The sequence below is a fragment of the Coregonus lavaretus genome, assembly GCF_964263955.1.
Source record: "Coregonus lavaretus genome assembly, chromosome: 22".
NCBI classification, from domain to species: Eukaryota; Metazoa; Chordata; class Actinopteri; order Salmoniformes; family Salmonidae; genus Coregonus; species Coregonus lavaretus.
This window is the reverse complement of record NC_140009.1, coordinates 15,049,148-15,063,576: the sequence shown is the minus strand read 5'-3', so window position 1 is coordinate 15,063,576 and position 14,429 is coordinate 15,049,148. Positions and strand designations below refer to the sequence as shown.

General features: G+C 40.9%; 1 protein-coding gene across 1 annotated transcript; it reads right to left on the bottom strand.

Moving 5' to 3' along the window:
• Positions 1 to 3,409: 3,409 nt before the first annotated feature.
• LOC311149787 (protein Wnt-7a) lies at positions 3,410 to 13,452 on the bottom strand. Its single transcript, XM_084187013.1, has 4 exons — positions 13,103 to 13,452; positions 12,164 to 12,390; positions 8,485 to 8,756; positions 3,410 to 5,604 (listed from the first exon to the last, which is right to left on the bottom strand). The coding sequence occupies exons 1-4, from the start codon at positions 13,171 to 13,173 to the stop codon at positions 5,122 to 5,124; spliced, it is 1,053 nt and encodes a 350-aa protein (XP_084043139.1). The 5' UTR covers positions 13,174 to 13,452; the 3' UTR covers positions 3,410 to 5,121.
• Positions 13,453 to 14,429: the final 977 nt, after the last annotated feature.

Sequence of the window (14,429 nt, the reverse complement as noted above, 5' to 3'; positions counted from 1 at the left end):
CTGTGTTAGGGCTATTTTACCAAGAAGGAGCGTGATGGAGTGCTGCATCAGATGACCTGGCCTCCACAATCCCCCGACCTCAACCCAATTGAGATGGTTTGGGACCGCAGAGTGAAGGAAAAGCAGCCAACAAGTGCTCAGCATATGTGGGAACTCCTTCAAGACTGTTGGAAAAGCATTCCAGGTGAAGCTTGTTTAGAGAACGCCAAGAGTGTGCAAAGCTGTCATCAAACCAAAGGGTGGCTATTTGAAGAATCTCAAATATAAAATATATTTTGATTTGTTTAACACTTTTTTGGTTACTACATGATTCCATATGTGTTATTTCATAGTTTTGATGTCTTCACTATTATTCTACAATGTAGAAAATAGTACAAAAAATGAAAAACCCTTGAATGAGTAGGTGTGTCCAAAATTTTGACTGGTACTGTATATCTCCAATTCCTTCAAACTTTTATGCTGTGAAATTGTGAGTCACCTCCCACTACTATAGATGTCATTGTATACATACCGTATATAGCCAGCCTGTTCACAAATCAAAGCTGCAAAGATGAAATGCTATCATTGGACACTAATCCTCTGGATGGTTAGGTAAACTCACAACAGTTAAGCAGATGGCAAGTGAGTATGAAGAGTAGAGCTGCCATTTTTATAGAATTAAATTCTGTGCCATATCTGGTGAGTGGCACCAAAAGCCTTGAATTAAGATAAAATAAAATAAGTTGAACTCTGTGTTTTGTATGTCAATATTAGTGGTAAGACTACATTGCTGTCATCTGCTTCTTCAAATAGACGCCAAAGACTCACTGATGTTAGATTCCATCAGGTGAAACCTGTTGACGGGCAATCTCATCACTATTCTAAACAGGTGATATTGAGGTTGAATCATTTATAAGTGTTTTAAATGAATAATGAGTGATTTAGACGGTGGGTGCTAGCTACAGCAGACTGAATGGCTGCCCTAATGTAGCAGGTCACAGGAGCAGATAGGAAAGCCATGGCAAGCCTCCAGCAACAACACAGAGCCAGCCAGACTACTAACTATAAATCAGTCACTACCGCCAATCTCCAGGTACCACAGGTGCTATCTCTGGCGTGTGTGTGTGTGTGTGTGTGTGTGTGTGTGTGTGTGTGTGTGTGTGTGTGTGTGTGTGTGTGCGTGTGCATGTGTGTGTGTTTGTGCTCGTGTTTGTAAACAAATAATCTTCAAAGGGTACAAACCCCCCAGTTCAGAGTGACATGTATATTACACCCCTGAATGTTTTGGCAGTGACATAGTCTTGTTTATGGAGAAACACAGTTAAGGGTATAATTAGTATTGCAGTGATCCTCTAACTTGATTAAGAGTGTCTGGCTTATGCCATGATATCAAAGAACATGGGGTTTTGGGTTGATGAAACAGTGTGTGTTTGTGGGGGGTGTGGGAGAGACTGTGTCTTCTGTTGTGGTGTAGATCTTACTGAGTCACATGGCAGGTGGATAACACACGCACACACACACATACACACCCGCACACACACACACAAACAAACAGATCCAATGTGAAGGGTTTCTTTTAGCCACTGACAATATGACTGTAACAGTACCTCATTTAGTCATTACTCACCATAAATGGATGCTGAACCATTAGGGGAGCTCTAACATAAGGACACATCATTCACAGAGTTTACCCAAGCCTGAGATTCTCCACAGTCATCGAAAGGTTAGCTGAAGACTAAGTGAGTGTGAATAGGCCTAAGATGACCCATATTAGATCCTCAGAGATGCAGCGGGAGGGAGGACTTCTTTAGACTCTGAGATAACATGGTGTGTCTTCAACACAAACCCTGGTTTAACTTTAACCAGGGCTGATTAGCCAGCTGCCTTTTATTATACTGGACTCTATTGAAGCAATGAACACTGGAAGCTTTTCTCTCAACCAAAAATAAGTCACAGTTACTACCCTCCTTCAATCCCATGTCCCTCTTCAGGGGTCAACAATAGCAATACATTCCACTATAATTTTTGTTAGAGTACTTCAGGTGCAGCCGGATCCCTATTTAGAGCGCTGGGCCTATATTCATAAAGCGTCTCAGAGTAAAAGTGCTGATCTAGGATCAGGTCCCCCCTATCCGTTCATTATGATCTAAAAGGCAAAACTGATCCTAGATCAGCACTCCTACTCTAAGATGCTCTATGAGTACAGAATATTACATCAGAACAAGATTTTATTAGGGAACGAAAGAAGGCCCTCACTGTAGGAATGTAAGTGGTCAACTCAAAATTAGTGAAATATTGAGCTATGGGCCAAATTCATACATAACTATATTTCAGAGGGTCATTGTGACCAAGTTATCCGTTAACACCTTTCTCTCCCTGTTCTAGTTTTATATGGGAAGTGGAAGTGGGCGATTGTGGGCTTGAGCATCGTTAACATTTCCCTGATGTGTTGGCCGGCATCTCCTTTGGACTGCCTCACATTTTCTGGGGTGCAGAGGGAGTTGTTGTAGCAACTAGTGGCTTTAGGAGTGAATGAAGCAGATGTGCTAGTCATCTATCAGCTGACAGCTCCAACTCCTCCCTGCCTGAGCAAGTCATCACCACCGTGACAGCCAGCCCAACCAGCCTCATCAATTACACCAACATCCTACCATTAGCGCACAAACGCTTTTCTCCTCCGCTACATTCAACCGCATCCTTCCCAGTCTGCGAGGCCAAGATGGGCCCTCAATTAAGCCTGAATAACTTTCCCCACTTTTTCTCTTTCTTTTCCCCTGCTTACTTCACAGATCGCAACCATAGGGTGAACCGTGTCAGTGATTGATTTAACTCTAAGCATTTAGGCCTTACCATCATCACATATGATATCTATGGTCTATTAGCTTCATTGTCTTTAGTAAATAATAGTTTGCTCAATGTGGCGTGTTGTAGCCTAATGGCAGCATAAAACTGTCATACAATACAATCAACTTAAAGTCCAAGTAATAAAGCCCATAGTTAATTAATGTGTAGTTAACATGTAATTAATATGTAATAACATTGTGGTTTTAGAGACCAGGCTATATTTAGGCTGAAAATCAGAACCAATTTGAGCTGCCTCTCTTGTCGTGCAAGTTACAGATGTAGGATCTTAATTTGAGCCAGTTTGCTACAGCAGGAAAATAATCCTGCAGCAACAGGAAATGTGAATTATTATGTAGATTATAATTAGGGGTTGATACATTGATCAATTTTTCAGCTAAATCAAGTCTGTAATTTCCACTTTGAAATTTCAAACTTAAGAAGTATTTTTAAACCTCAAATACACTACAAGTTTTACATTTCCTGCATTGCAGGAAAGTTCTCATGCAACAGGGTGATCAAATAAAGATCCTACATCTGTAGGGTTAGTAGTGAAATGAAACCCTCAGAGTCGTGGCTTGTTAGTCTTATCCCGTTACTGTATTCCAACCATAGCAGTCAAGAAATGCAGTAAACGAAGCAGTTTGAACACAGCCATATATTCACAGGGACAAACACATGGTTCCATATAACATACAGTATACAACAATGAAGTGACAGCAGTGGCGAACACAAGATCGCACATTTTTCCACATGGATTTTACAGAAGGATAAAGAGGGAAGAGCGTGATATTGAATTATGCCAGAAGAAATAGTATAAATAAGACATTTATATAAAAATAGGCTTTTACAAAATATACTCTCTTTACCAATATTTACCAAAAAGAGTGTCTGGTTGAATATGTCTTGTTAAATTTAGTCAGCTTGAGGTGAGCATGGTCATTCAACACAGACAGTAGTGTTGATGCCCTTAGACCACAGTGAGGGATTCTCCAGACTAGCAGCAAACAGAATGAAGACTAAGGCCACATCCATAATGGCACCCTATTCCCCATATAGTGCACTACTTTTGGCCAGAGCCACTATAAAGGGAATAGGGTACGATTTCAGATTAAGCCCAAACTCATGAGAAAGTCAATGTCAGTAGCCTATTACCAGCCTAACCTGGAACAATATGAGCAACATAATATTCCAGGCTGACTCAATTCCAGTGTATGACTCTAAGTTCTATTTCAGATTGCATTAACAAACAAAACAATAACAAAAACTCTCATTGGGGAAGAACCCATCATCTACACAATTAAGACTTGCTCCATAATGGGCAACATCAGTAGTTTCTTTATGAAATAAATTAATATTATTTATTTGTCTCTAAATACAGTGTGTTAAATATTCCCGATGGCTGTTTAATTTCATTTGCACAGAGCGTGTCCTATTGAGCTACACTCTTAGAAAAAAGTGCTATCTACAACCTAAAAAGGTTATTCGGCTGACCCCGTAGGAGAACCCTTTGAAGAACCATTTTTGGTTCCAGGTAGAAACCTTGTGGGTTCCATGTAAAACCCTTTCCACAGAGGGTTCTACATGGAACCCAAAAGGGTTATATCTGGAACCCAAAAGGGTTATATCTGGAACCCAAAAGGGTTATATCTGGAACCCAAAAGGGTTATATCTGGAACCCAAAAGGGTTATATCTGGAACCCAAAAGGGTTATATCTGGAACCCAAAAGGGTTATCCTATTGGTACAGCCGAAGACCCCTTTTATAACCCTTTTTTCTAAGAGTGTACAGGTACAGAGAACTACAGTAGTAGCACAGTCCAGCATTATATCCAGCATTGATTCATGGTGAGCGTTGGGGGAATCGATTCACTCTACAGTCAACAAATAGTACACATACATCCATAGCTTTTTAACAGTCTCAGTATTGACACCTAGTCCAAAAATATAGGCTGGCTGGCTGGCAGATAGCTCAGTGTGTTATAGTTCATGTCCTGAGGCTGTCCCATCCTGGCATCCAGGACACAGTGTGTTTCCCTTTATGGTGATCTGTTGCAGGCATCCCAGTATATGTCCAATGAGAGGGGAGAAGGAGCATTGTGTGCAGAAAAATCGCTGTTGTTCCATCTTCTGCTTATGGTTCCTCCATGTCTATTGCTGCAAAAACAGCATTGATCCATTACCTACAAAATGTCCACTATGCACACACACACACACATCCACACACACACACACACACACACACACACACACACACACACACACACACACACACACACATCCAACGGTCCAATAAATACTGTCATTTGCAGGTGTACACCTCTGTCCTCTCGCTGCAGGTGTTGCATTTGACGTAGCAGCACCACAGGAACTTGCAGTTGCACTGCCACACGCGGGAGTACTGGTGTGTGTTGTACCCCCGTCCGCAGCACATCAGGTCACAGCCACTGATCTGCTGCGTAACAGTCTTATTACACATCCGGCCCTGCGTCCCCATACTGCCTGTCACCGGGTCCGCCTCGCAGTAGTTAGGGGACTTCTCGATGAACACAAGGTCTGTGTCCATGGGCTTCCGGTAGGAGTAGGGCTTCTTGATCTTGAGGAATTTGGGCCGCTTGTTGCGGCTGGCTTTGACCGGTTCCACGTGCACAGCATGGGCATACTTCTCTTTGAGAATGTAGCCGAGCTCGCGGAACTTGGGAAGTTTAGTCCAGCAGGTTTTAGTGGTGCAGGAGCCCGAAACACCGTGACACTTGCATTCCAGATGCATGTTCTTCTCCAGGATCTAGACACACAAACAACCAGGAAAGAGGTTACCTTTACAGGCCTTGCAAACCATCTGCTGAAGGTTCTATTACTATTTATAAAAGTAAGTCACTGAAAAAGAAAAGCATCTGCAAACATACCATCCTAATATGTATATAATGCACTTATACTGCACGATAATGGCCCCAAGGGTTCCACATGTTTATTGTCATAATAACATGATCCTCTGAAATCAAAACATTCTGTATAGGCCCAAGAGTCAGTGGATGTTGAAGTAAATTACAGGCCTACATAGTTTGATTGCTGAAAACAGCAACATAGCACAGTGACACACTCTGACACTCATGTATGTAAAAGTCAAGGAATTGGGTATCATTGTGTGCACAGTGCAGCATTAGATTAGCAACTAGCTACTTGTGAATACAACATTCCTTTAGAAAACAGTAGCTTTACACAGACTGTACACAGAAGCCATAATTCTGGATCAGGTTACAGTCTCCTTGTGTGTAGGAGTGACTGCACAAGCTGCTGAATGATGTGGATTACTGTTAAAGCCTGCTCCGATGACTATTACAAGTGTCTGCTATCTCATACCTGAAAAGGCACAGGCAACACTATAGCTACACTACTGTCCCAATTCCTTGAACTAAATTGTATGGGGAGTTTGTTTGGAATTCTACTATCTCCATAATAGGATAGGTAGAGATTTGGAGAGTTCCTGCAATCAATGACTAGTGAAAAACCTTTAATTATGTTGTATAAGAACAATACATATTGATTTTCCATGTCCACAAATTCTAGAATCAATAAAACAGATCGTATTTTAGTGCCTTGTACTGGGAATGCATACAAATGCATGAAAGTGCGGAGAAACAACGGTCTTTGCGGTTAGCCCTCTGTGGTATACCAGACAACACTTGGCTTCCCAGCTCCTAATCCATCAGTAGCCCTGTGACCAACACTTGTGACAGGCTTTGTCTGGTCGTATTGGACCTGGGGGCTGTGAACCGCGCTCCTGCTCAGTGTCAATGCTTTGATTAGCATAAATAAAGGAGGGGGGATAACTATCAAAACAGAGAGGCCATTTATTACCAAGGAGAAGGAAAAAGAAAAAGCCCAACTGATCTGAATCCACGAGTGTAGCCCGTTTCACTGTGAGAGGCAATTTAGCTGTCTAGATAAGCGGGGATGAATTCAGGCCCCACACAGAAAGGCAACAGTGAGCTGTTGAGCACAATGTGTGAGTGAAGGCTTTTCAGTCTGTCTGGGTACGTGTTGGTGGTTTGAATCAGGCATCTGTGGCACAGAAAGAAGAGAGAGAGAGAGGGGTAAGGCTTGACTCTGGAGGGAGAGGTGCTTCTTTCCTCTTCACTAACTCCAGTGTACTGCTAAGGAGCCTCGCCCAAGTTGTTTGGCACAATTATTCCGCTTCTTCTTTGACTTCCAGACTTGCTGGAGTCTCAGGGCTGATCTATTATTTGCTGCAGCCATGGATGCACAGGAGCCTTGATCTGAGAATGTGAACAGTCCCTAGTCCCTGATCCCTCTTGGTTGTTTCTAGGGATTTTCCACAGTGTTAGTCATTGACAGACTACAAGCCATACAAAACAGCAGGTGACTCACACAAGTTGCTGTAAAGTCTTCGTTAGGCAGGTAACCGCTCCCAAGAGACATGGTGATACATTAGATATGATTCTACGATGTTAGGAGAGGTTATGGACAATAAGTACCACATAGAAACCTGTGGCACAAGACTATCACACACGATAAGCACTTGGCTCTGCAATATCAGACAAACCAAGGAATTTAGGTATTGCGATAAACATGAAGTAATTGTATCCTCTCCCAAAAGGGAGTAGGCTAATGCCTTTTTGTACAGTGTCAATCTGTTTTCAGCCCAGAGATCTGGGTCCTAATTAAACCCTGCCACTTAAACTGCTCTTCCCCCCTAAAAGCTTCCATTTATTTCACTGCCTGTTTAATCTTGGCCCCAATGCCTAGATCCTTGGCAAGGTCCACCCGCTCCTGAGCATGGTGGAGACTACTAAATCACAACAGCCATGGTTACTGAGGCCTAGCCTACATTCGGAAGGCCATGTTGTTAACCAACACTTCGGTCTCAGATTTAGATTCGGTCTTTACTTTCAAGTCTTCTCTGTACCTGTTTGGGTAAACTACAGCACATCTTTATCTTCAAGGAACTATCTCCTGATTACAGTAAAGACATTATAAGATTAATGAGATTGATCCAAAAAATCTCTGTTTGTCCAATGTTTTCATACCACAAAAAAAAAAAGGTTTTTGGAGTGAACTACCGTCAGATTTTGTTGTATTGAAACGTTTTTGGAGAATGGTCCTACATCACCTAATGAAATATTCCGGGATCCAGTTTAGGTTAGCTGGGATGACATTTTTACCATGGAAAATACATGCAGCCTTCCATCTAAGATCCTTCCCTATGGAGAGAGAAACAGGAAGTGGAGTGGCGTAGTCATGTACCTTGCATCCCACCTCGTTGTTGTGAAGGTTCATCAGAGACCTGGATTTCTGTTTGAAAATGCATGGAGCCTTCCATCTACAGATGTGCTATCTTAATTTGATCACTCTGTTGTCACAGAGAATTTTCCTGCGCAGCAGGAAATGCAAACTTGTAGTATATTCGAGATTTAAAAAGGCTTATAAAGTTTGTAATTTCCATGTAAACATTTCAGACTTGAACGGAAAATGTATCAACCCCTACAAAAATGTCCATTAATTAAAATCCACATAATAATGAACATTTCCTGCTGCTGCAGGAATATTTTCCTGCATTGAGAAACTGTTCAAATTAAGATAGCACATCTGTAAGATCCTTCCCTTTGGAGAAAGAAACAGGAAGTGGAGTGGCGTGGTCACGTACCTTGCGTCCCACCTCGTTGTTATGCAGGTTCATGAGAGACCTGGCGTTCTGTTTGACCTCCCTGGCGTCAACGAACACCTTGGAGAAGCCCAGGCCGTAGCTGATATCTGCTGAACAGCCGCCCCACTTCCAGCCCTGGCCTTTACTGTAGAAACCCTGCTTCTCCGTGTCACAGCTGCAGTCACTCAGGTTTCCCTGCGTACAGGCTGCAGTGATGGCGTGGGCAACTCCGGCCGCAATGATGGCGTAGGTGAACGCAGCCTCTTTACTGCCTAGGAGAGAACACAGGAGGAACTTGAGCATTTTACTGACTTGCAGTTCATCATTTTAATGTATAAACTGGTGTGATATCTGGGAGATATCTGATATCAGGGAGAATGAATCTATTTATGGTGCTACAGCTGTATGTTTCACAACTTGATAAATGGGACAGGGATAAGGGAGGGAATCTGGATGTTCATTACATACTTCCGTCTAAATGGTGTATATCAAATATACTGTATATTGTATGTTGAAAAATAGCAACTTCAAAGCAGATTAACCATTAAGTGTGAGTACTCATATCAAACTCTTTGTCAGTCTCACTCACGACCACGCAAGGACTACAGTAATCTGGAAACTGGCCTGCCTGAACCAAAATGGGTGTGAACTTCCTAGTCAATAAAGCAGTATGAATGAAAGGGCTGTGGAGAAGGAAGAGCTATTGATCCGATCAGAGCCTGGTACGCTCTGTGTATTCTTGCAGGGAGGATCTTGATTCAGAGGTTATCTCCCCAAGGTCCGACTAACAAATAATTTACGCACACTGGGGTGTTCGAATTATCGGCAAATAATTTAAGGTTAACCTGTCATGATTTAAAGAGAGAGCTTCTTGCAAAAAGTTCTTAGTCATAACATGTATTTTAAGGTCTCAAGATTATAAGTAAATAGGGAACAAGGAAACTGGCTCATACCAATACCAAGCTTTAATGTACAAGTGCATACTTGTGTAATTTTCCAATGAGTTAGTTTAGTTTAACATTATTTCCTGATGCAAACAAATGGGTCGCAGTTATCAATCTTATTATTAACCAAACATGAATTCTCTGTGTGCATGCATAGAGAGTGAAATATCTGCATCTGCAGTTATGTAGCTACAGTATATATAAACAATAAACTACTGATGCAATATCCATCATATCTATGTAAACAAACTCCTCCAGTTGACATTTCTGCAAAACAAACATGATACCATCCTCGGTACTTTCTGGTGAACCCAGATTCACTAGGTGCTGCTGCCCTGTTCTTGACATCTTGGATCTGTGCCCTTGCCATTGAAAAAAATCCTCATATTGAGTCATAAATTATGTGGACGTTTTTATAGATTTGATTGGCCCCGAGCCAAAAAAGAAGGTGTGCCAGCACAAAGTCAGTCAGTTCTGACTGCTCCGTTGTAAATTTTTCCCCAGGAGTTCCTAGATCATTGGTTCAAAACAAAGAATGGTAGGAATTATTTAGTACTTTGTCATGAGACCTGAGTGGAAAGACCTAAAAGCAACGGAAGCAATGCTTTGAAGTGTTGAATATGAATACTCTTATTGCACCAAATGTTATTTTAGTGTTCACTGTGCATATGTATGTTGGTTGATCTGCAATGCACAAAATACTACTGAAAAACTACTGAAATACTAAAAACATTAGATGCACCTTGCACCCCTGCAAACAAAAACCCTAGGCTGCCTTTCCTAGGCCACAAGTGAGAGCATGCAAGCTCCACCCCACTCACGCTAGACATCAACAATGGCATTCATTTCTAACCACTAATCTGATCAGTGAAACCAATCTATTTTGCATGGTTGTCCATGCCAAACTCTTCAATGTCTTAAACCACTCATTCATGAAGAAAACATATTGTGAAAGACCACCATTTTCACTTGAACAGCAGGAGAGGATTATGCCCTTCACACCAACAGCTGTAGATAGCAAAGAGCTTTTCATGGTGCCAAACAACCACTAATATTGTGAACTGCCATTGAATGCACTAGTTGTGGATTTATAGTAATACATTGTATGAAGGGAAATAAGAGATCAGGAACTGACAAGAAGCTATACTGTAGTCTACACTCTTAGAAAAGAAGGTGCTATCTAGAACATTAAAGGGTTCTTCATCTGTCCCCATAGGAGAACCCTCTGAAGAACCCTTTTTGGTTGCAAGTTGAACCCTTTTGGTTCCAGGCAGAACCCTTTTGGGTTCCATGTAGAACCCTTTCTACAGAGGGTTCTACATGGAAACAAAAAGGGTTATCCTATGGGGACAGCCAAATAACCCTTTTGGAACCCTTTTTTCTAAGAGTGTAGCTACTTGTCATTGATGGTTTAAACACCAAAAGTGTTCTATTACAATGCTATTAGCTACATTTGTTGTGTGCGACTCTGTTGAAGAGCCCAAATCCAGGTTAGGATATGATCCTAGACTACATTCTAGTTGCAGCCTGAATATGCAACAATCTGGTGGGTGCCACAGATTCACCATCTGCTGAATATCTGATCACATAGGGATCAACATCAGCTGCTCTGTTATCCAGAGTAACTGTGACTTTATGCAATATTATGCACAGGAGCGTACTCCAAGAAGTCCTTCAGACAACTCTAGGGCATGTTTGATAGGCACAACATAGAAAAGTTTTGAAGCAGAAAAGTTCAGCCTCCAGGTTACCAGCCATGAGCCTGCATCTACTGTAGGCCATCCCTGTGTCCCCAAAGACATCCAATACATTCATCAATGCTATTGCCTGACAAGGTAGCTTCAGTAATTCATTTGAACCTTTCCTTTCTTTCATTATTCCCCTGTGTATGTTCAGTTCAGTATTTTAGGCCTTTATTTCCCTGTACTTTCTATCCACTGTAACTTATACCCGTGGTAAGACCCTCGTCTTTACTGTGAGAGCCTCAGCACCCAGTGATAGAGAAAGATAAAGACCAGTGAATATGTGTCTCAGGAGACTATGCTGCGCTGAAAAGACAGGCTGTCAATGTTCACAAGAGCTTTGTTACTGTGCTGGCTTCTGATACCTTTTGGACTTGTTCAGTTCCGCTTCTTTCTCTCTCACTCTGGCTCTCTCTTGTAAGACCAGTATTAGACTTTAGAGATGGGAAGTAAATGACACAGCTTCAACCTAATCATGATAATTTAGGTTATTGTGGAAATGTGTATGCTGTTACAAGTAAGTTGCCTGTCGATACTTCTAGTGTATAGCCTATGGGAAACGTTTTTAAATCTCACAGTCAACATATTGTAATTGCCACAGAATGTTGCTCTCAAATGGACACGCAATACCCTTTCTCTAAAGTCTGTCCATGTTATCGACGCACACATAATGCAAGTATATATAGCCTAAATACAGGAATTTATACGCACTGGTGACATTAAAAGGGGGAAATATATTAGCACCGATGAGTCCGTAGATAATATTCAGAAAAGCAACAAACGATTTGTGTCAAGTCTCATTTGAATAGATAGGCTATGCCAGGTTCTCAAAAGGATACGGGACATTTGGCTGCATGCGCCACAGTGCGCTCTTGACGCACAATTCGAAAGCTAACCTACAGGCCTATATATATTATACAATTGGGGACATTTTCAGTGATGAAATTACATTTAAAAATACTCTAACCAAGCTTGAATTGATTTGCAACATACCCACTTTCAACTCTTTTCCGAAGACCGTTCTCTCTCCAAGCGCAGAGCAGTTCCAGCGCCCATTTTTGAATTGAAACTGACACTCGTTTATCCCCATTTGGGCTCCCTCTCCGATGACGATAATGGCATCGGGGCGACTCTGGCAGATTATCCGCTGTCGGGGAGCCAACCCGGGAATCTTGTTACAGATTATACTTGCACCTAGCGCGACCACGGATGAAAAGCCACTGTAAGGGTACAAGAGTTAGACATTTAATTAAAGTGACTGCCAGACATGGCTATATGGACAACATGGTTTTCAAACTTCAATTAAAATGGTGTTTATTAAAGCGTTATTACATGTTTATAACATGACATAGGGTTTTACATTCATACAATTTAAAAGCGCAGACTTAATGTTTTCCTTGTCTCTAGAGGTTATTAAACCTGGGTTGTAGAAATACGAGACATATTTAAGTGGTGAGGACATGCCTTCACTTAAACTCAATGAACCTGTATTTGAAGGATCTACAACTGTGTTACAAAATATAAAGGACTAAGTTGAAGCCATCTGAAACCTAATTTATAAGCTTAATTTATTGATTTGTATAGGCCAAGAGATCAGAATAAACTTTGTCAGGTGGTCTCTAATTGTCTCTAAATGTCTCTAATTGTAAAAACTCAGATTTTCCAAAAACTCGATAGACTTTTTGGAACAGAATAATTAAACAAACTCTCAGAAACCTTGCATTGTTCACGGGACAATGTCAAATGAACAATGAATATAGCTTAGATTAATAATAAGAATAATTGAAAGACAGTTTAATTTATAGAAATGTAGCCTGTGTAACAAAATGACATCCAAAACTTTCTGTTTTAGGCTACACTCTTATGTTTTCTATTCTGATATTTAGTAACATAACTATGTTAAATGAACATGCCAATAAGAATCAAACTCACCCGATTTTCAAATAGACAATCCCAAGGCAAAGCAAAACCCGAAAAATCCAACGTCTAGTTTTCCGACTCATGGTGCTTCACTCTTAGTTTCATGCAATGTGTAAGCGAAAGCGATGAATAGATAGATATTCTCCGATAGTCACTGTCCAGGTATCCAAAGTTAGTCCAAGTCGGTACCAACGAATATCCCCAATAGATACTCTCACTAATTTTATATAGTACCCTAGCTGTAATGATATCCGTAAATTCCTCTTAAGTGGCCCCTTTGCTGCGCCGGCTTGTCATTGCGAGGATGTCACAGGTAAAACTGAGGATGAGCAAGTCTTGTAGTGTGATTATCTCCTTCTCACAGTTCCTTTGCTACCCGCATGATCTATATATCTGGCTCATCTATCCGGGGCGTGTTCAGAGAAGACATGGGACCCTACTGTGGAATCCCGCCTGGGCTGGATCTCTCCACAACTATTCCAGTTGTGTCAGTTCACCTACTCATTAATTTATAGGCCTATTACCTTTCTAATAAATGAAAACATACACGCAGTGGATAGTGATGGTTGTACATCTTGTGCGTTCATAATGAGAATAAATGATTTTCACTAATGACGTATGATTATCATTAAATAGCCGACTACTTTGATTTCTGTAACAAAAAAAACAAAAAAAACTGTGTCTATGTATGTTTTCTTTCCTTTACACTTCAAAAATAAAAATTTATTATGGGCATAAACCTAGCCTAACTCGAACTGCCGAACACATCACCAATTGAATTGCATGCACACATTTTCATTGCACTCACTTAATAAATTGTCCACATAACCTAGTTTGAATTAAAACATGTCAACAAATGGTCACCTTTATATATAGCATGTTGGCACTATTTCTACATTATTTGCTTACCTGTGACAGCTCCTTCATCACATGCGTCCAGTGCATCCGTGCGTCTCACGTTTGGATAAGTTTTGTACCTTTTATAATAGCGCCATCTGCAGACCAATTAGGATTGGTAGCGTCCAAAAAATAAAGGAAAAGTGAATAAAGATTCGCTGAAATGATATTTGACAGCCAGCAATACAGTACAGCTGTAAAAAGTAGAATGATTGTCTGATTTAAGATTTCTCGTTTTTTCACGAATATTATTTAATCCGAGCATCAAGTGTCTGTAAAGTAGCTAAGAGAGTCACAACAATGTATAAGTAAGAATTCAAGTTTTGCAAAATAGTTTCGAATATAGGCTATTCTCTATCTGTTTTAGCATAACGTTCCACATTTTGTTGCTCTTTTGTCAAGCGGTTGCTTTACTTTGAAACATAATGCTATTATTCGTTTG

What these genes read in the sequence shown, in the direction of transcription:
- LOC311149787 (XM_084187013.1), bottom strand. Translation starts at nt 13,173, where the DNA reads ATGAGTCGGAAAACTAGACGTTGGATTTTTCGGGTTTTGCTTTGCCTT. An exon ending in ATTGTCTATTTGAAAATCGG is followed by an intron (nt 12,391 to 13,102) that starts GTGAGTTTGATT and finishes GTACCCTTACAG; the next exon opens with TGGCTTTTCATCCGTGGTCG. An exon ending in CGGAAAAGAGTTGAAAGTGG is followed by an intron (nt 8,757 to 12,163) that starts GTATGTTGCAAA and finishes GTTCTCTCCTAG; the next exon opens with GCAGTAAAGAGGCTGCGTTC.